Here is a 15,545-nt window from a genome sequence, read left to right on the forward strand (position 1 = left end):
GAGAAAGCTTTCATTTGTGTCTTGCCTTTCCGTGTATCTGACCTTTGCCAAGTTTCCCGACCTTGCTCCTGTGCCGCCTGCCTTCTGACCTCTTGTTACGTGACCTGACCTTGCTACAGTGCCGCCAGCCCTGACCTTCCGCCTGTCTCATCCTTCTTGTGCCACGTTACACTTCGGCAGCCTGTGAGGACAAGTCGTATCAGGGGTAGCGACCTGGGTGCCGCCTGCCGCAGCAAGTCCATCCCGCTTTGTGGCAGGCTCTGGTGAAAACCAGCAGCACCTTAGACTCCGCTCCCTGGTACGGCCCGCGTCATCCACACAGGTTCATTGGATCCACTTCACCTCAGCCGTAACACATGGGTCAGAGTGAAGATTCTAGATGTACGGATATGGGACACTCCTATCTCTGCCAATGTCCTACTTATCTGTATCCTAGATGATGGAAAGTTCTAGATGACCCCTTCGACCTTATGGCTGGGGCTCTTGGAGTAGTCATGGTTTGTGGATAAATTGCGGCATTTTCACAACTCACAAAATGACTGTTTTTTTTAAGTTTTTCTTTTTCCCAGCATTCCAATAGGAAAGGAAAGGTTCACATGGGCCGCAACCGCAGCGTGTTTCCCGCTGTGGATTGGTTGACGGCAGTCACAGAGGCCTGCCGAGCGAGCTCCCGGCTGCAGCGCTTGATCTGCAGTCCCTCTGTGACAGTCTTCGGCCAATACGCAGCGTGTTATACACTGTGGTTGCGCCCTGTGTGAACCTGCCCTAATGCTACAAATCCTGGCTAATTTATCCCCAATACTGATTATGAGCAGAAGACGTGTCCCCGGGAGCCTCAGTCAACAGGATCAGTCCTGCCCCGGAAATAAAATATGATATAAAGTTTAGAAACATTAACAGAATGTGTCATCAGAAACAACCAATAAAGTTTTTATGTTAAGCATATTTAAAAAAAAAAAATTGTATTTTTTTATTTTCTGTTTTCCTATCGAAATTATAAAGTAATCCTGACATCTTGCAGTTTTCATTTTAACCACTAGGTGTAACACTAAGCTGAGACTCCTATTGTGTCTGTGATGAAAAGGAACTGAAGTGAGAGCTGAGGTGTAGAGACTGTGACTGATGACAGGTCTTGTAAATGTATGGACGCTTCTAGACGTATAGCTTCAGTTTTAGACTTGTCTAATTATTATAACAACTGTAGTAAATTTGAGCAGCCGTATGAGTCCAGTGATGCAGATCATAAAATGTTGTAGTATCTTGTAATGACCTTTTTTATTGGACTAACAGAATTTCGCAGAGAAGCTTTCGGGATCCTCCCTTTATAAAGTCCAAAGCAAATTTACAAAATTCTGTTAGTCCAATAAGAAAAGGTTATTACAAGATACTGCAACATTTTTTTATTTGTATCCATTATAACAACTTGAAGTTTTGTTTAAAAATATACAAATATTTTTTTCTTAGTGTGATATATGTTACGCCACATCCATTCACTGTGAAGCCACAACCCCTTGTCAAGATAGATAGATAGATAGATAGATAGATAGATAGATATGAGATAGATATGATATAGATAGATAGATAGATATGAGATAGATATATATGAGATAGATATGAGATAGATAGATATGAGATAGATAGATAGATATGAGATAGATATGAGATAGATAGATAGATAGATAGATATGAGATAGATATGAGATAGATAGATATGAGATAGATATGAGATAGATAGATAGATAGATAGATATGAGATAGATATGAGAGAGATAGATATGAGATAGATAGATAGATAGATAGATAGATATGAGATAGATAGATATGAGATAGATAGATATGAGATAGAGAGGTATGAGATAGATAGATAGATATGAGATAGATAGATAGATATGAGATAGATAGATATGAGATGGATAGATAGATATGAGATAGATATGAGATAGATAGATATGAGATAGATAGATAGATGATAGATATGAGATAGATAGATAGATATGAGATAGATATGAGATAGAGAGATATAAGATAGATAGATAGATATGAGATAGAGAGATATAAGATAGATAGATAGATATATATGAGATAGATAAATATGAGATAGATAAATATGAGATAGATAGATATGAGATAGATAGATATGAGATAGATAGATATGAGATAGATAGATAGATATGAGATAGATAGATATGAGATAGATAGATATGAGATAGATAGATATGAGATAGATAGATAGATATGAGATAGATAAATATGAAATAGATAGATGTTACGCCGAGCGCTCCGGGTCCCCGCTCCTCCCCGGAGCGCTCGCTTCTCTCTCGCTACCGCAGCGCTCCGGGCAGCTCCACTGACCCGGTGCGCTGCGATACCGTCTCCAGCCGGGATGCGATTCGCGATGCGGGTAGCGCCCGCTCGCGATGCGCATCCCGGCTCCCGTACCTGACTCGCTCTCCGTCTGTCCTGTCCCGGCGCGCGCGGCCCCGCTCCCTAGGGCGCGCGCGCGCCGGGTCTCTGCGATTTAAAGGGCCACTGCGCCGCTGATTGGCGCAGTGGTTCCAATCAGTGTGTTCACCTGTGCACTCCCTATTTATACCTCACTTCCCCTTCACTCCCTCGCCGGATCTTGTTGCCCTTGTGCCAGTGAAAGCGTTTCCTTGTGTGTTCCTAGCCTGTGTTCCAGACCTCCTGCCGTTGCCCCTGACTACGATCCTTGCTGCCTGCCCCGACCTTCTGCTACGTCCGACCTTGCTTCTGTCTACTCCCTTGTACCGCGCCTATCTTCAGCAGTCAGAGAGGTTGAGCCGTTGCTGGTGGATACGACCTGGTTACTACCGCCGCAGCAAGACCATCCCGCTTTGCGGCGGGCTCTGGTGAAAACCAGTAGTGACTTAGAACCGATCCACTAGCACGGTCCACGCCAATCCCTCTCTGGCACAGAGGATCCACTACCTGCCAGCCGGCATCGTGACAATAGATATGAGATAGATAGATATGAGATAGATAGATATGAGATAGATAGATATGAGATAGATATATAGATATGAGATAGATAGATAGATATGAGATAGATATGAGATAGATAGATATGAGATAGATATGAGATAGATAGATATGAGATAGATATATATATATGAGATAGATAGATATGAGATAGATATGAGATAGATAGATATGAGATAGATATGAAATAGATAGATAGATAGATATGAGATAGATATGAGATAGATAGATATGAGATAGATATGAAATAGATAGATAGATATGAGATAGATAGATATGAGATAGATATGAGATAGATATGAAATAGATAGATATGAGATAGATATACAGATAGATATAGATAGATAGATAGATAGATAGATATAGATAGATATGAGATAGATAGAGATAGATAGATATGAGATAGATATATAGATAGATATAGATAGATATGAGATAGATAGAGATAGATAGATATGAGATAGATATATAGATAGATATAGATAGATAGATATAGATAGATATGAGATAGATAGATATGAGATAGATAGATATAGATAGATAGATATAGATAGATATGAGATAGATATACAGATAGATATAGATATAGATAGATAGAGATAGATATAGATAGATATGAGTATATGACAGTAGAGCTGATTCACCTTGAGTGGAGACGTTGGGCACAATACACAGGACAATGAGGAGGCACAGGCTGAATTTTCTCATCTTTGAATTGTAGAAACAAAGCTACAAAGAGAAGAGATATAGAGATTATTATTATTATTATTTTCTTTACTCCACCATTATTATCACCTCTGTCCTTACATCTAGGGGAATGTATTGGGGTCACTTCTTGTGATTTGGACCCCCCATGTATGGAAGCTTTGGGGGTATGTAGAGCTCCATATTCATGGATTATCTCTTAATAGTTGATGTTTTTTCCCCATGGTCCAACATATCTGCAGTGTCCACCTCTGTATCATCACTGGAGGACACAAGTCTCCTGTCACACAGAGGTGACTCCATATCTACAACTCCCAAAAATAATAACAGGGGACAGAACCTGGTCAGGGATCCACTCAACATTTATTATTGTCCAGGAACCTCTGTGGGGGGGAGATTAGAAGCTGGTCAAATGTCACCTCAGTCTGGCTGTACAATATAGGACTAATCACTGAGAATGGTGCCCACCCTGGTCTCTGTGAGTGGTGTCGGCTCTGGTCTCTGTGAGTGGTGCTGGCTCTGGTCTCTGTGAGTGGGGCCCACCCTGGTCTCTGTGAGTGGTGTCGGCTCTGGTCTCTGTGAGTGGTGTCGGCTCTGGTCTCTGTGAGTGGTGCTGGCTCTGGTCTCTGTGAGTGGTGTCGGCTCTGGTCTCTGTGAGTGGTGTCGGCTCTGGTCTCTGTGAGTGGTGCCGGCCCTGGTCTCTGTGAGTGGTGTCGGCTCTGGTCTCTGTGAGTGGTGTCGGCTCTGGTCTCTGTGAGTGGTGTCGGCTCTGGTCTCTGTGAGTGGTGTCGGCTCTGGTCTCTGTGAGTGGTGTCGGCCCTGGTCTCTGTGAGTGGTGTCGGCTCTGGTCTCTGTGAGTGGTGCCTGCTCTGGTCTCTGTGAGTGGTGTCGGCTCTGGTCTCTGTGAGTGGTGTCGGCTCTGGTCTCTGTGAGTGGTGCTGGCTCTGGTCTCTGTGAGTGGTGTCGGCTCTGGTCTCTGTAAATGGTACCAGCACTGGTCTCTGTGAGTGATGTCGGCCCTGGTCTCTGTGAGTGATGTTGGCCCTGGTCTCTGTGAGTGGTGTCGGCTCTGGTCTCTGTGAGTGGTGTCGGCTCTGGTCTCTGTGAGTGGTGCTGGCTCTGGTCTCTGTGAGTGGTGTCGGCTCTGGACTCTGTGAGTGGTGCTGGCTCTGGTCTCTGTGAGTGGTGTCGGCCCTGGTTTCTGTGAGTGGTGCTGGCTCTGATCTCTGTGAGTGGTGCCGGCCCTGGTCTCTGTGAGTGGTGTCGGCTCTGGTCTCTGTGAGTGGTGTCGGCTCTGGTCTCTGTGAGTGGTGTCGGCTCTGGTTTCTGTGAGTGGTGCTGGCTCTGGTCTCTGTGAGTGGTGTCGGCTCTGGTCTCTGTGAGTGGTGCCGGCTCTGGTCTCTGTGAGTGGTGCTGGCTCTGGTCTCTGTGAGTGGTGCTGGCTCTGGTCTCTGTGAGTGGTGTCGGCTCTGGTCTCTGTGAGTGGTGTCGGCTCTGGTCTCTGTGAGTGGTGTCGGCTCTGGTTTCTGTGAGTGGTGCTGGCTCTGATCTCTGTGAGTGGTGCCGGCCCTGGTCTCTGTGAGTGGTGTCGGCCCTGGTCTCTGTGAGTGGTGTCGGCCCTGGTCTCTGTGAGTGGTGTCGGCCCTGGTCTCTGTGAGTGGTGTCGGCCCTGGTCTCTGTGAGTGGTGCTGGCTCTGGTCTCTGTGAGTGGTGCCGGCTCTGGTCTCTGTGAGTGGTGTCGGCTCTAGTCTCTGTGAGTGGTGTGGGCTCTGGTCTCTGTGAGTGGTGCCGGGCCTGGTCTCTGTGAGTGATGCTGGCCCTGGTCTCTGTAAATGGTAGCAGCACTGGTCTCTGTGAGTGGTGTCGGCTCTGGTCTCTGTGAGTGGTGCTGGCCCTGGTCTCTGTAAATGATACCAGCACTGGTCACTGTAAATGGTACCCGGCCTGATTTCTGTCAGTGGTGCTGGCCCTGGTCTATGTAAATGGTACCAGGCCTGGTCTCTGTGAGTGGTGCCGGCCCTGGTCTCTGTGAGTGGTGCTGGCCCTGGTCTCTGTGAGTGGTGTCGGCTCTGGTCTCTGTGAGTGGTGTCGGCTCTGGTCTCTGTGAGTGGTGCTGGCTCTGGTCTCTGTGAGTGGTGTCGGCCCTGGTTTCTGTGAGTGGTGCTGGCTCTGATCTCTGTGAGTGGTGCCGGCCCTGGTCTCTGTGAGTGGTGTCGGCTCTGGTCTCTGTGAGTGGTGCTGGCTCTGGTCTCTGTGAGTGGTGTCGGCCCTGGTTTCTGTGAGTGGTGCTGGCTCTGATCTCTGTGAGTGGTGCCGGCCCTGGTCTCTGTGAGTGGTGTCGGCCCTGGTCTCTGTGAGTGGTGCTGGCTCTGGTCTCTGTGAGTGGTGTCGGCTCTGGCCTCTGTGAGTGGTGTCGGCTCTGGCCTCTGTGAGTGGTGCCGGCTCTGGTCTCTGTGAGTGGTGTCGGCTCTGGTCTCTGTGAGTGGTGTCGGCTCTGGTCTCTGTGAGTGGTGCCGGGCCTGGTCTCTGTGAGTGGTGTCGGCTCTGGTCTCTGTGAGTGGTGTCGGCTCTGGTCTCTGTGAGTGGTGCCGGGCCTGGTCTCTGTGAGTGGTGTCGGCTCTGGTCTTTGTAAATGGTGCCGGGCCTGGTCTCTGTGAGTGGTGCTGGCTCTGGTCTTTGTAAATGGTGCCAGGCCTGTCTCTGAATGGTACCGGCCCTGGTCTCTGTGAGTGATGTCGGCCCTGGTCTCTGTGGATTGTTCAGACCCTGTCGTCTGTGGGTGCTTTATGCCCTGGTGTCTCTGAGTGGCTCCGACCCTGTTGTCTGTAGGTGGTTCTGGCCCTGTTGTCTTTGAGTGGTTCCTCTCGCCCTATTGTCTGTGGGTTATTCTGACCTTTTTGTCTCCGGATGGTTCTTCTGGCCCTGTTGTCTGTGGGTAGTTTCTGTTCTGTTGTATGTAAGTGGTTCCTTTGGCACTATTGTCTGCAGATGGTCCTGGCCCTATTGTCTGTGGGTGGTTCCGGTTCTGTTGTCTTTAAGAGTTTCCTCTGGCCTTATTGTCTGTAGATGGTCCTAGTCCTGTGAGTGGCTCTGGACCTGTTGTCTGTGGGTGGTTCTGGTTCTTTTGTCTGTGGGTGGTTCTTCTGGCCCTGTTCCTGTTGGTGGTTCTGGCCCTGTTGTCTGTTGGTGGTTCTGGTTCTATTGTCGGTGGATGGTTCTTCGTGCCCTGTTGTCTGTTGGCGGTTCCGGTTCTGTTGTCTTTTATGTCTTCCCGGTGGTGTTGTGTGTCGGTGGTTCCAGTCCAGGTGTATGTAAATGGTGCCAGCTCTGGCCTCTGTGAATCCTGGGGGGCTGTCATCTAGTTCACACTGTGTTTCTCTCCGTCAGATTCTCCATGACTAGTAGTTACTTTCACTTCTGAACAGGTTTCACTTTCATTATGTCCTTGCTCCTCCCTCTGAGCTCCGGCAGCTGATGAGACTAAAGCTTAATGATTAACCCAAGATAACATTCCAGGACATTCACCCGCCCTGCGGAGGAATAATAGAACACAATGACTACAGGATCCAGCCCAATGTAACCATCAAAGAGAGGATCACATGTACATTATACTGATCCTACAAAGAAGGAAATAATAATATAAAAGGTGTCAACCAACAAACAGCTCGAAACAATATCCTATCACAGATGTCATCTATCTATGAACACAGGAGCAGTATTATAGTAGTTATATTCTTGTATATAGGAGCAGTATTATAGTAGTTATATTCCTGTATATAGGAGCAGTATTATAGTAGTTATATTCTTGTATATAGGAGCAGTATTATAGTAGTTATATTCTTGTATATAGGAGCAGTATTATAGTAGTTATATTCTTGTATATAGGAGCAGTATTATAGTGGTTATATTCTTGTATATAGGGGCAGTATTATAGTAGTTATATTCTTGTATATAGGAGCATTATTATAGTGGTTATATTCTTGTATATAGGGGCAGTATTATAGTAGTTATATTCTTGTATATAGGAGCAGTATTATAGTAGTTATATTCTTGTATATAGGAGCAGTATTATAGTAGTTATATTCTTGTATATAGGAGCAGTATTATAGTAGTTATATTCTTGTATATAGGAGCAGTATTATAGTAGTTATATTCTTGTATATAGGAGGCAGTATAATAGTAGTTATATTCTTGTATATAGGAGGCAGTATTATAGTAGGTATATTCTTGTATATAGGAGGCAGTATTATAGTAGTTATATTCTTGTATATAGGAGCAGTATTATAGTAGTTATATTCTTGTATATAGGAGCAGTATTATAGTAGTTATATTCTTGTATATAGGAGCAGTATTATAGTAGTTATATTCTTGTATATAGGAGGCAGTATTATAGTAGATATATTCTTGTATATAGGAGCAGTATTATAGTAGTTATATTCTTGTATATAGGGGCAGTATTATAGTAATTATATTCTTGTATATAGGGGCAGTATTATAGTAGGTATATTCTTGTATATAGGGGCAGTATTATAGTAGTTATATTCTTGTATATAGGAGGCAGTATTATAGTAGATATATTCTTGTATATAGGAGCAGTATTATAGTAGTTATATTCTTGTATATAGGAGGCAGTATTATAGTAGATATATTCTTGTATATAGGAGCAGTATTATAGTAGTTATATTCTTGTATATAGGAGCAGTATTATAGTAGTTATATTCTTGTATATAGGAGCAGTATTATAGTAGTTATATTCTTGTATATAGGAGCAGTATTATAGTAGGTATATTCTTGTATATAGGGGCAGTATTATAGTAGTTATATTCTTGTATATAGGAGGCAGTATTATAGTAGATATATTCTTGTATATAGGAGCAGTATTAAAGTAGTTATATTCTTGTATATAGGAGGCAGTATTATAGTAGATATATTCTTGTATATAGGAGCAGTATTATAGTAGTTATATTCTTGTATATAGGGGCAGTATTATAGTAATTATATTCTTGTATATAGGGGCAGTATTATAGTAGGTATATTCTTGTATATAGGGGCAGTATTATAGTAGTTATATTCTTGTATATAGGAGCAGTATTATAGTAGTTATATTCTTGTATATAGGGGCAGTATTATAGTAGTTATATTCTTGTATATAGAAGCAGTATTATAGTAGTTATATTCTTATATATAGGGTCAGTATTATAGTAGTTATATTCTTGTATATAGGAGCAGTATTATAGTAGTTATATTCTTGTATATAGGAGCAGTATTATAGTAGTTATATTCTTGTATATAGGAGCAGTATTATAGTAGTTATATTCTTGTATATAGGAGGCAGTATTATAGTAGTTATATTCTTGTATATAGGAGCAGTATTATAGTAGTTATATTCTTGTATATAGGGGACAGTATTATAGTAGTTATATTCTTGTATATAGGAGGCAGTATTATAGTAGTTATATTCTTGTATATAGGAGCAGTATTATAGTAGTTATATTCTTGTATATAGGAGCAGTATTATAGTAGTTATATTCTTGTATATAGGAGCAGTATTATAGTAGTTATATTCTTGTATATAGGAGCAGTATTATAGTAGTTATATTCTTGTATATAGGAGGCAGTATAATAGTAGTTATATTCTTGTATATAGGAGGCAGTATTATAGTAGGTATATTCTTGTATATAGGAGGCAGTATTATAGTAGTTATATTCTTGTATATAGGAGCAGTATTATAGTAGTTATATTCTTGTATATAGGAGCAGTATTATAGTAGTTATATTCTTGTATATAGGAGCAGTATTATAGTAGTTATATTCTTGTATATAGGAGGCAGTATTATAGTAGATATATTCTTGTATATAGGAGCAGTATTATAGTAGTTATATTCTTGTATATAGGGGCAGTATTATAGTAATTATATTCTTGTATATAGGGGCAGTATTATAGTAGTTATATTCTTGTATATAGGAGCAGTATTATAGTAGTTATATTCTTGTATATAGGAGCAGTATTATAGTAGGTATATTCTTGTATATAGGGGCAGTATTATAGTAGTTATATTCTTGTATATAGGAGGCAGTATTATAGTAGTTATATTCTTGTATATAGGAGCAGTATTATAGTAGTTATATTCTTGTATATAGGAGCAGTATTATAGTAGTTATATTCTTGTATATAGGAGCAGTATTATAGTAGTTATATTCTTGTATATAGGAGGCAGTATTATAGTAGTTATATTCTTGTATATAGGAGCAGTATTATAGTAGTTATATTCTTGTATATAGGGGACAGTATTATAGTAGTTATATTCTTGTATATAGGAGGCAGTATTATAGTAGTTATATTCTTGTATATAGGAGCAGTATTATAGTAGTTATATTCTTGTATATAGGAGCAGTATTATAGTAGTTATATTCTTGTATATAGGAGCAGTATTATAGTAGTTATATTCTTGTATATAGGAGCAGTATTATAGTAGTTATATTCTTGTATATAGGAGGCAGTATAATAGTAGTTATATTCTTGTATATAGGAGGCAGTATTATAGTAGGTATATTCTTGTATATAGGAGGCAGTATTATAGTAGTTATATTCTTGTATATAGGAGCAGTATTATAGTAGTTATATTCTTGTATATAGGAGCAGTATTATAGTAGTTATATTCTTGTATATAGGAGCAGTATTATAGTAGTTATATTCTTGTATATAGGAGGCAGTATTATAGTAGATATATTCTTGTATATAGGAGCAGTATTATAGTAGTTATATTCTTGTATATAGGGGCAGTATTATAGTAATTATATTCTTGTATATAGGGGCAGTATTATAGTAGGTATATTCTTGTATATAGGGGCAGTATTATAGTAGTTATATTCTTGTATATAGGAGGCAGTATTATAGTAGATATATTCTTGTATATAGGAGCAGTATTATAGTAGTTATATTCTTGTATATAGGAGGCAGTATTATAGTAGATATATTCTTGTATATAGGAGCAGTATTATAGTAGTTATATTCTTGTATATAGGAGCAGTATTATAGTAGTTATATTCTTGTATATAGGAGCAGTATTATAGTAGTTATATTCTTGTATATAGGAGCAGTATTATAGTAGGTATATTCTTGTATATAGGGGCAGTATTATAGTAGTTATATTCTTGTATATAGGAGGCAGTATTATAGTAGATATATTCTTGTATATAGGAGCAGTATTAAAGTAGTTATATTCTTGTATATAGGAGGCAGTATTATAGTAGATATATTCTTGTATATAGGAGCAGTATTATAGTAGTTATATTCTTGTATATAGGGGCAGTATTATAGTTGTCACGATGCCGGCTGGCAGGAGGTGGATCCTCTGTGCCAGAGAGGGATTGGCGTGGACCGTGCTAGTGGACCGGTTCTAAGCCACTACTGGTTTTCACCAGAGCCCGCCGCAAAGCGGGATGGTCTTGCTGCGGCGGTAGTGACCAGGTCGTATCCACTAGCAACGGCTCACCTCTCTGGCTGCTGAAGATAGGCGCGGTACAAGGGAGTAGGCAGAAGCAAGGTCGGACGTAGCAGAAGGTCGGGGCAGGCAGCAAGGATCGTAGTCAGGGGCAACGGCAGAAGGTCTGGAAACACTGGCAAGGGACACACAAGGAACGCTTTCACTGGCACTAAGGCAACAAGATCCGGCAAGGGAGTGCAAGGGAAGTGAGGTAATATAGGGAGTGCACAGGTGATAACTCTAATTGGAACCACTGCGCCAATCAGCGGCGCAGTGGCCCTTTAAATCGCAGAGACCCGGCGCGCGCGCGCCCTAGGGAGCGGGGCCGCGCGCGCCGGGACAGAACAGACGGGGAGCGAGTCAGGTAGGAGAGCCGGGGTGCGCATCGCGAGCGGGCGCTACCCGCATCGCGAATCGCATCCCGGCTAGCAGCAGGATCGCAGCGCCCCGGGTCAGAGGACGTGACCGGGGCGCTGCAGCGGAGGAGGTGAAGCGAGCGCTCCGGGGAGGAGCGGGAACCCGGAGCGCTCGGCGTAACAGTACCCCCCCCCTTGGGTCTCCCCCTCTTCTTGGAGCCTGAGAACCTGAGGAGCAGACTTTTGTCGAGGATGTTGTCCTCAGGTTCCCAGGATCTCTCTTCAGGACCACAACCCTCCCAGTCTACTAAAAAAAAATTTTTTCCTCTGACCTTTTTGGCAGCCAAAATCTCCTTGACCGAGAAGACGTCCGAGGAGCCGGAAACAGGAGTGGGAGGAACAGATTTGGGAGAAAAACGGTTAAGGATGAGTGGTTTGAGAAGAGAGACGTGAAAGGCATTAGGGATACGAAGAGAAGGAGGAAGAAGAAGTTTATAAGAGACAGGATTAATCTGACACAGAATTTTGAAAGGACCAAGATAGCGTGGTCCCAACTTGTAGCTAGGGACACGGAAGCGGACATATTTAGCGGAGAGCCATACCTTGTCTCCAGGGGAAAAAACGGGGGGAGCTCTTCTTTTCTTATCCGCGAACCTCTTCATGCGTGAAGAAGCCTGTAAGAGAGAATTTTGGGTCTCTCTCCATATAATGGAAAGGTCACGAGAAATTTCATCCACAGCGGGCAGACCAGAGGGCAAGGGGGTAGGGAGGGGGGGGAAGAGGGTGACGGCCGTACACCACGAAAAATGGGGATTTGGAGGAAGATTCAGAGACCCTGAAGTTATACGAGAATTCGGCCCATGGAAGGAGATCTGCCCAGTCATCCTGGCGGGAGGAAACAAAATGTCGCAAATAATCACCCAGGATCTGGTTAATTCTTTCTACTTGTCCATTGGACTGGGGATGATATGCAGAGGAAAAATTTAATTTAATCTTGAGTTGTTTACAGAGAGCTCTCCAGAATTTAGACACGAATTGGACCCCTCTATCCGAGACAATCTGCGTAGGCAACCCGTGAAGACGAAAAATGTGTACAAAAAATTGTTTAGCCAACTGAGGCGCAGAAGGAAGACCAGGAAGAGGAATGAAATGTGCCATTTTGGAGAATCGATCAACGACCACCCAAATAACGGTGTTGCCACGGGAAGGGGGTAAATCAGTAATAAAATCCATACCAATCAGAGACCAAGGCTGTTCGGGGACAGGCAGAGGATGAAGAAAACCAGCGGGCTTCTGGCGAGGAGTCTTATCCCGGGCACAGATAGTGCAGGCTCGCACAAAGTCCCCAACATCCGTCTCCAGAGTCGGCCACCAATAGAAGCGGGAGATGAGTTGCACAGATTTCTTGATGCCCGCATGACCTGCGAGATGGGAGGAGTGACCCCATTTGAGGATTCCGAGGCGTTGGCGTGGAGAAACAAAGGTCTTTCCTGGAGGAGTCTGTCTGATGGAGGCAGGAGAAGTGGAGATCAGGCAGTCAGGTGGAATGATGTGTTGCGGAGGGAGATCAACTTCTGAGGCATCCGAGGAACGAGAGAGAGCATCGGCTCTAATGTTCTTATCGGCAGGACGAAAGTGAATCTCAAAATTAAATCGGGCAAAGAACAGAGACCACCGGGCCTGGCGAGGATTCAGCCGTTGGGCCGACTGGAGGTAGGAGAGGTTCTTGTGGTCGGTGTAGATAATAACAGGAAATCTTGATCCCTCCAGCAGATGCCTCCATTCCTCAAGTGCTAATTTAATGGCTAGAAGCTCTCGATCCCCGATGGAGTAGTTCCTCTCCGCTGGAGAGAAGGTCCTAGAGAAAAAACCACAAGTGACAGCATGCCCGGAAGGATTTTTTTGTAGAAGAACAGCTCCAGCTCCTACTGAGGAGGCATCAACCTCCAATAGGAAGGGTTTGGAAGGGTCAGGTCTGGAGAGCACGGGAGCCGAAGAAAAGGCAGACTTGAGTTGTTTAAAGGAGTCTTCTGCTTGAGGAGGCCAGGACTTGGGATCAGCATTTTTCTTGGTTAAAGCCACGATAGGAGCCACAATGGTAGAAAAATGTGGAATAAATTGCCTGTAATAATTGGCGAACCCCAAAAAGCGTTGGATAGCACGGAGTCCGGAGGGGCGTGGCCAATTTAAGACGGCAGAGAGTTTGTCTGGATCCATCTGTAGTCCCTGGCCAGAGACCAAATATCCTAGAAAAGGAAGAGATTGGCATTCAAACAGACATTTCTCAATTTTGGCATAGAGTTGGTTGTCACGAAGTCTCTGAAGAACCATACGGACATGCCGGCGGTGTTCCTCTAGATTGGCAGAAAAAATTAGGATATCGTCCAGATATACCACAACACAGGAGTATAATAGATCACGAAAAATTTCATTGACAAAGTCTTGGAAGACGGCAGGGGCATTGCACAGTCCAAAGGGCATGACCAGATACTCAAAGTGTCCATCTCTGGTGTTAAATGCCGTTTTCCACTCGTCCCCCTCTCTGATGCGGATGAGGTTATAGGCGCCTCTTAAGTCCAATTTAGTGAAGATGTGGGCACCTTGGAGGCGATCAAAGAGTTCAGAGATGAGGGGTAAGGGGTAGCGGTTCTTAACCGTGATTTTATTAAGACCGCGGTAGTCAATGCAAGGACGTAGGGAGCCATCTTTTTTGGAGACAAAGAAAAATCCGGCTCCGGCAGGAGAGGAGGATTTACGGATAAAGCCCCTTTTTAGATTCTCCTGGACGTATTCGGACATGGCAAGAGTCTCTGGGGCAGAGAGAGGATAAATTCTGCCCCGGGGTGGAGTAGTACCCGGGAGGAGGTCGATGGGGCAATCATAAGGCCTGTGAGGAGGTAGAGTCTCAGCCTGTTTTTTGCAGAAAACATCCGCGAAGTCCATATAGGCCTTGGGGAGACCGGTTACTGGAGGAACCACAGGGTTACGGCAAGGGTTATTGGGAACCGGTTTTAGACAGTTCTTGGAACAAGAGGACCCCCAACTCTTGATCTCCCCAGTGGACCAATCCAGGGTTGGGGAATGAAGTTGAAGCCAGGGAAGTCCAAGAAGAATCTCCGAGGTGCAATTGGGGAGGACCAAAAGTTCAATCCTCTCATGATGAGATCCGATGCTCATAAGAAGGGGCTCCGTGCGGAAACGTATGGTACAGTCCAATCTTTCATTATTTACACAATTGATGTAGAGGGGTCTGGCGAGACTGGTCACTGGGATGTTGAACCTGTTGACGAGAGAGGCCAAAATAAAATTTCCTGCAGAACCAGAGTCCAAGAAGGCCACTGTAGAGAAGGAGAAGGCAGAAGCAGACATCCGCACAGGCACAGTAAGACGTGGAGAAGCTGAGTAGACATCAAGGACTGTCTCACCTTTGTGCGGAGTCAGCGTACGTCTTTCCAGGCGGGGAGGACGGATAGGACAATCCCTCAGGAAGTGTTCGGTACTAGCACAGTACAGGCAGAGGTTCTCCATACGGCGTCGTGTCCTCTCTTGAGGTGTCAGGCGAGACCGGTCGACCTGCATAGCCTCCACGGCGGGAGGCACAGGAACAGATTGCAGGGGACCAGAGGAGAGAGGAGCCGAGGAGACGAAACGCCTCGTGCGAACAGAGTCCATATCTTGGCGGAGTTCCTGACGCCTTTCAGAAAAACGCATGTCAATGCGAGTGGCTAGGTGAATAAGTTCATGTAGATTAGCAGGAATTTCTCGTGCGGCCAGAACATCTTTAATGTTGCTGGATAGGCCTTTTTTGAAGGTCGCGCAGAGGGCCTCATTATTCCAGGACAATTCTGAAGCAAGTGTACGGAATTGTACGGCATACTCGCCAACGGAAGAATTACCCTGGACCAGGTTCAACAGGGCAGTCTCAGCAGAAGAGGCTCGGGCAGGTTCCTCAAAGACACTTCGGATTTCCGAGAAGAAGGAGTGTACTGAGGCAGTG

The 15,545-nt window shown here is 44.1% G+C and overlaps 1 protein-coding gene and 1 long non-coding RNA gene across 4 annotated transcripts in view; one reads left to right on the top strand and one right to left on the bottom strand.

Annotated features, from left to right (window-relative positions):
• The window catches only part of LOC130283998 (uncharacterized), a 38,453-nt gene extending 37,352 nt beyond the window's left edge, over positions 1 to 1,101 (top strand). The window contains exon 3 of the long non-coding RNA XR_008846897.1: positions 1,041 to 1,101. This is a non-coding gene — a long non-coding RNA (uncharacterized LOC130283998). The remainder of the gene's footprint in view (positions 1 to 1,040) is intronic.
• LOC130283981 (up-regulator of cell proliferation-like) overlaps positions 1 to 7,213 on the bottom strand; it is a 50,973-nt gene extending 43,760 nt beyond the window's left edge. The window contains exons 1-2 of one of the 3 annotated variants that reach the window (XM_056533828.1): positions 6,599 to 7,213; positions 3,645 to 3,729 (exon numbers count right to left, since the gene is read on the bottom strand). In XM_056533828.1, the coding sequence (XP_056389803.1) occupies positions 3,645 to 3,708 (64 nt within the window). In that variant the 5' untranslated portion in view covers positions 3,709 to 3,729; positions 6,599 to 7,213. The remainder of the gene's footprint in view (positions 1 to 3,644; positions 3,730 to 6,598) is intronic. The other 2 variants (XM_056533830.1, XM_056533831.1) reach the window with 2 other exon arrangements.
• Between the last annotated feature and the right edge of the window lie 8,332 nt (positions 7,214 to 15,545).

This window comes from Hyla sarda, chromosome 8, assembly GCF_029499605.1.
Source record: "Hyla sarda isolate aHylSar1 chromosome 8, aHylSar1.hap1, whole genome shotgun sequence".
NCBI lineage: Eukaryota > Metazoa > Chordata > Amphibia > Anura > Hylidae > Hyla > Hyla sarda.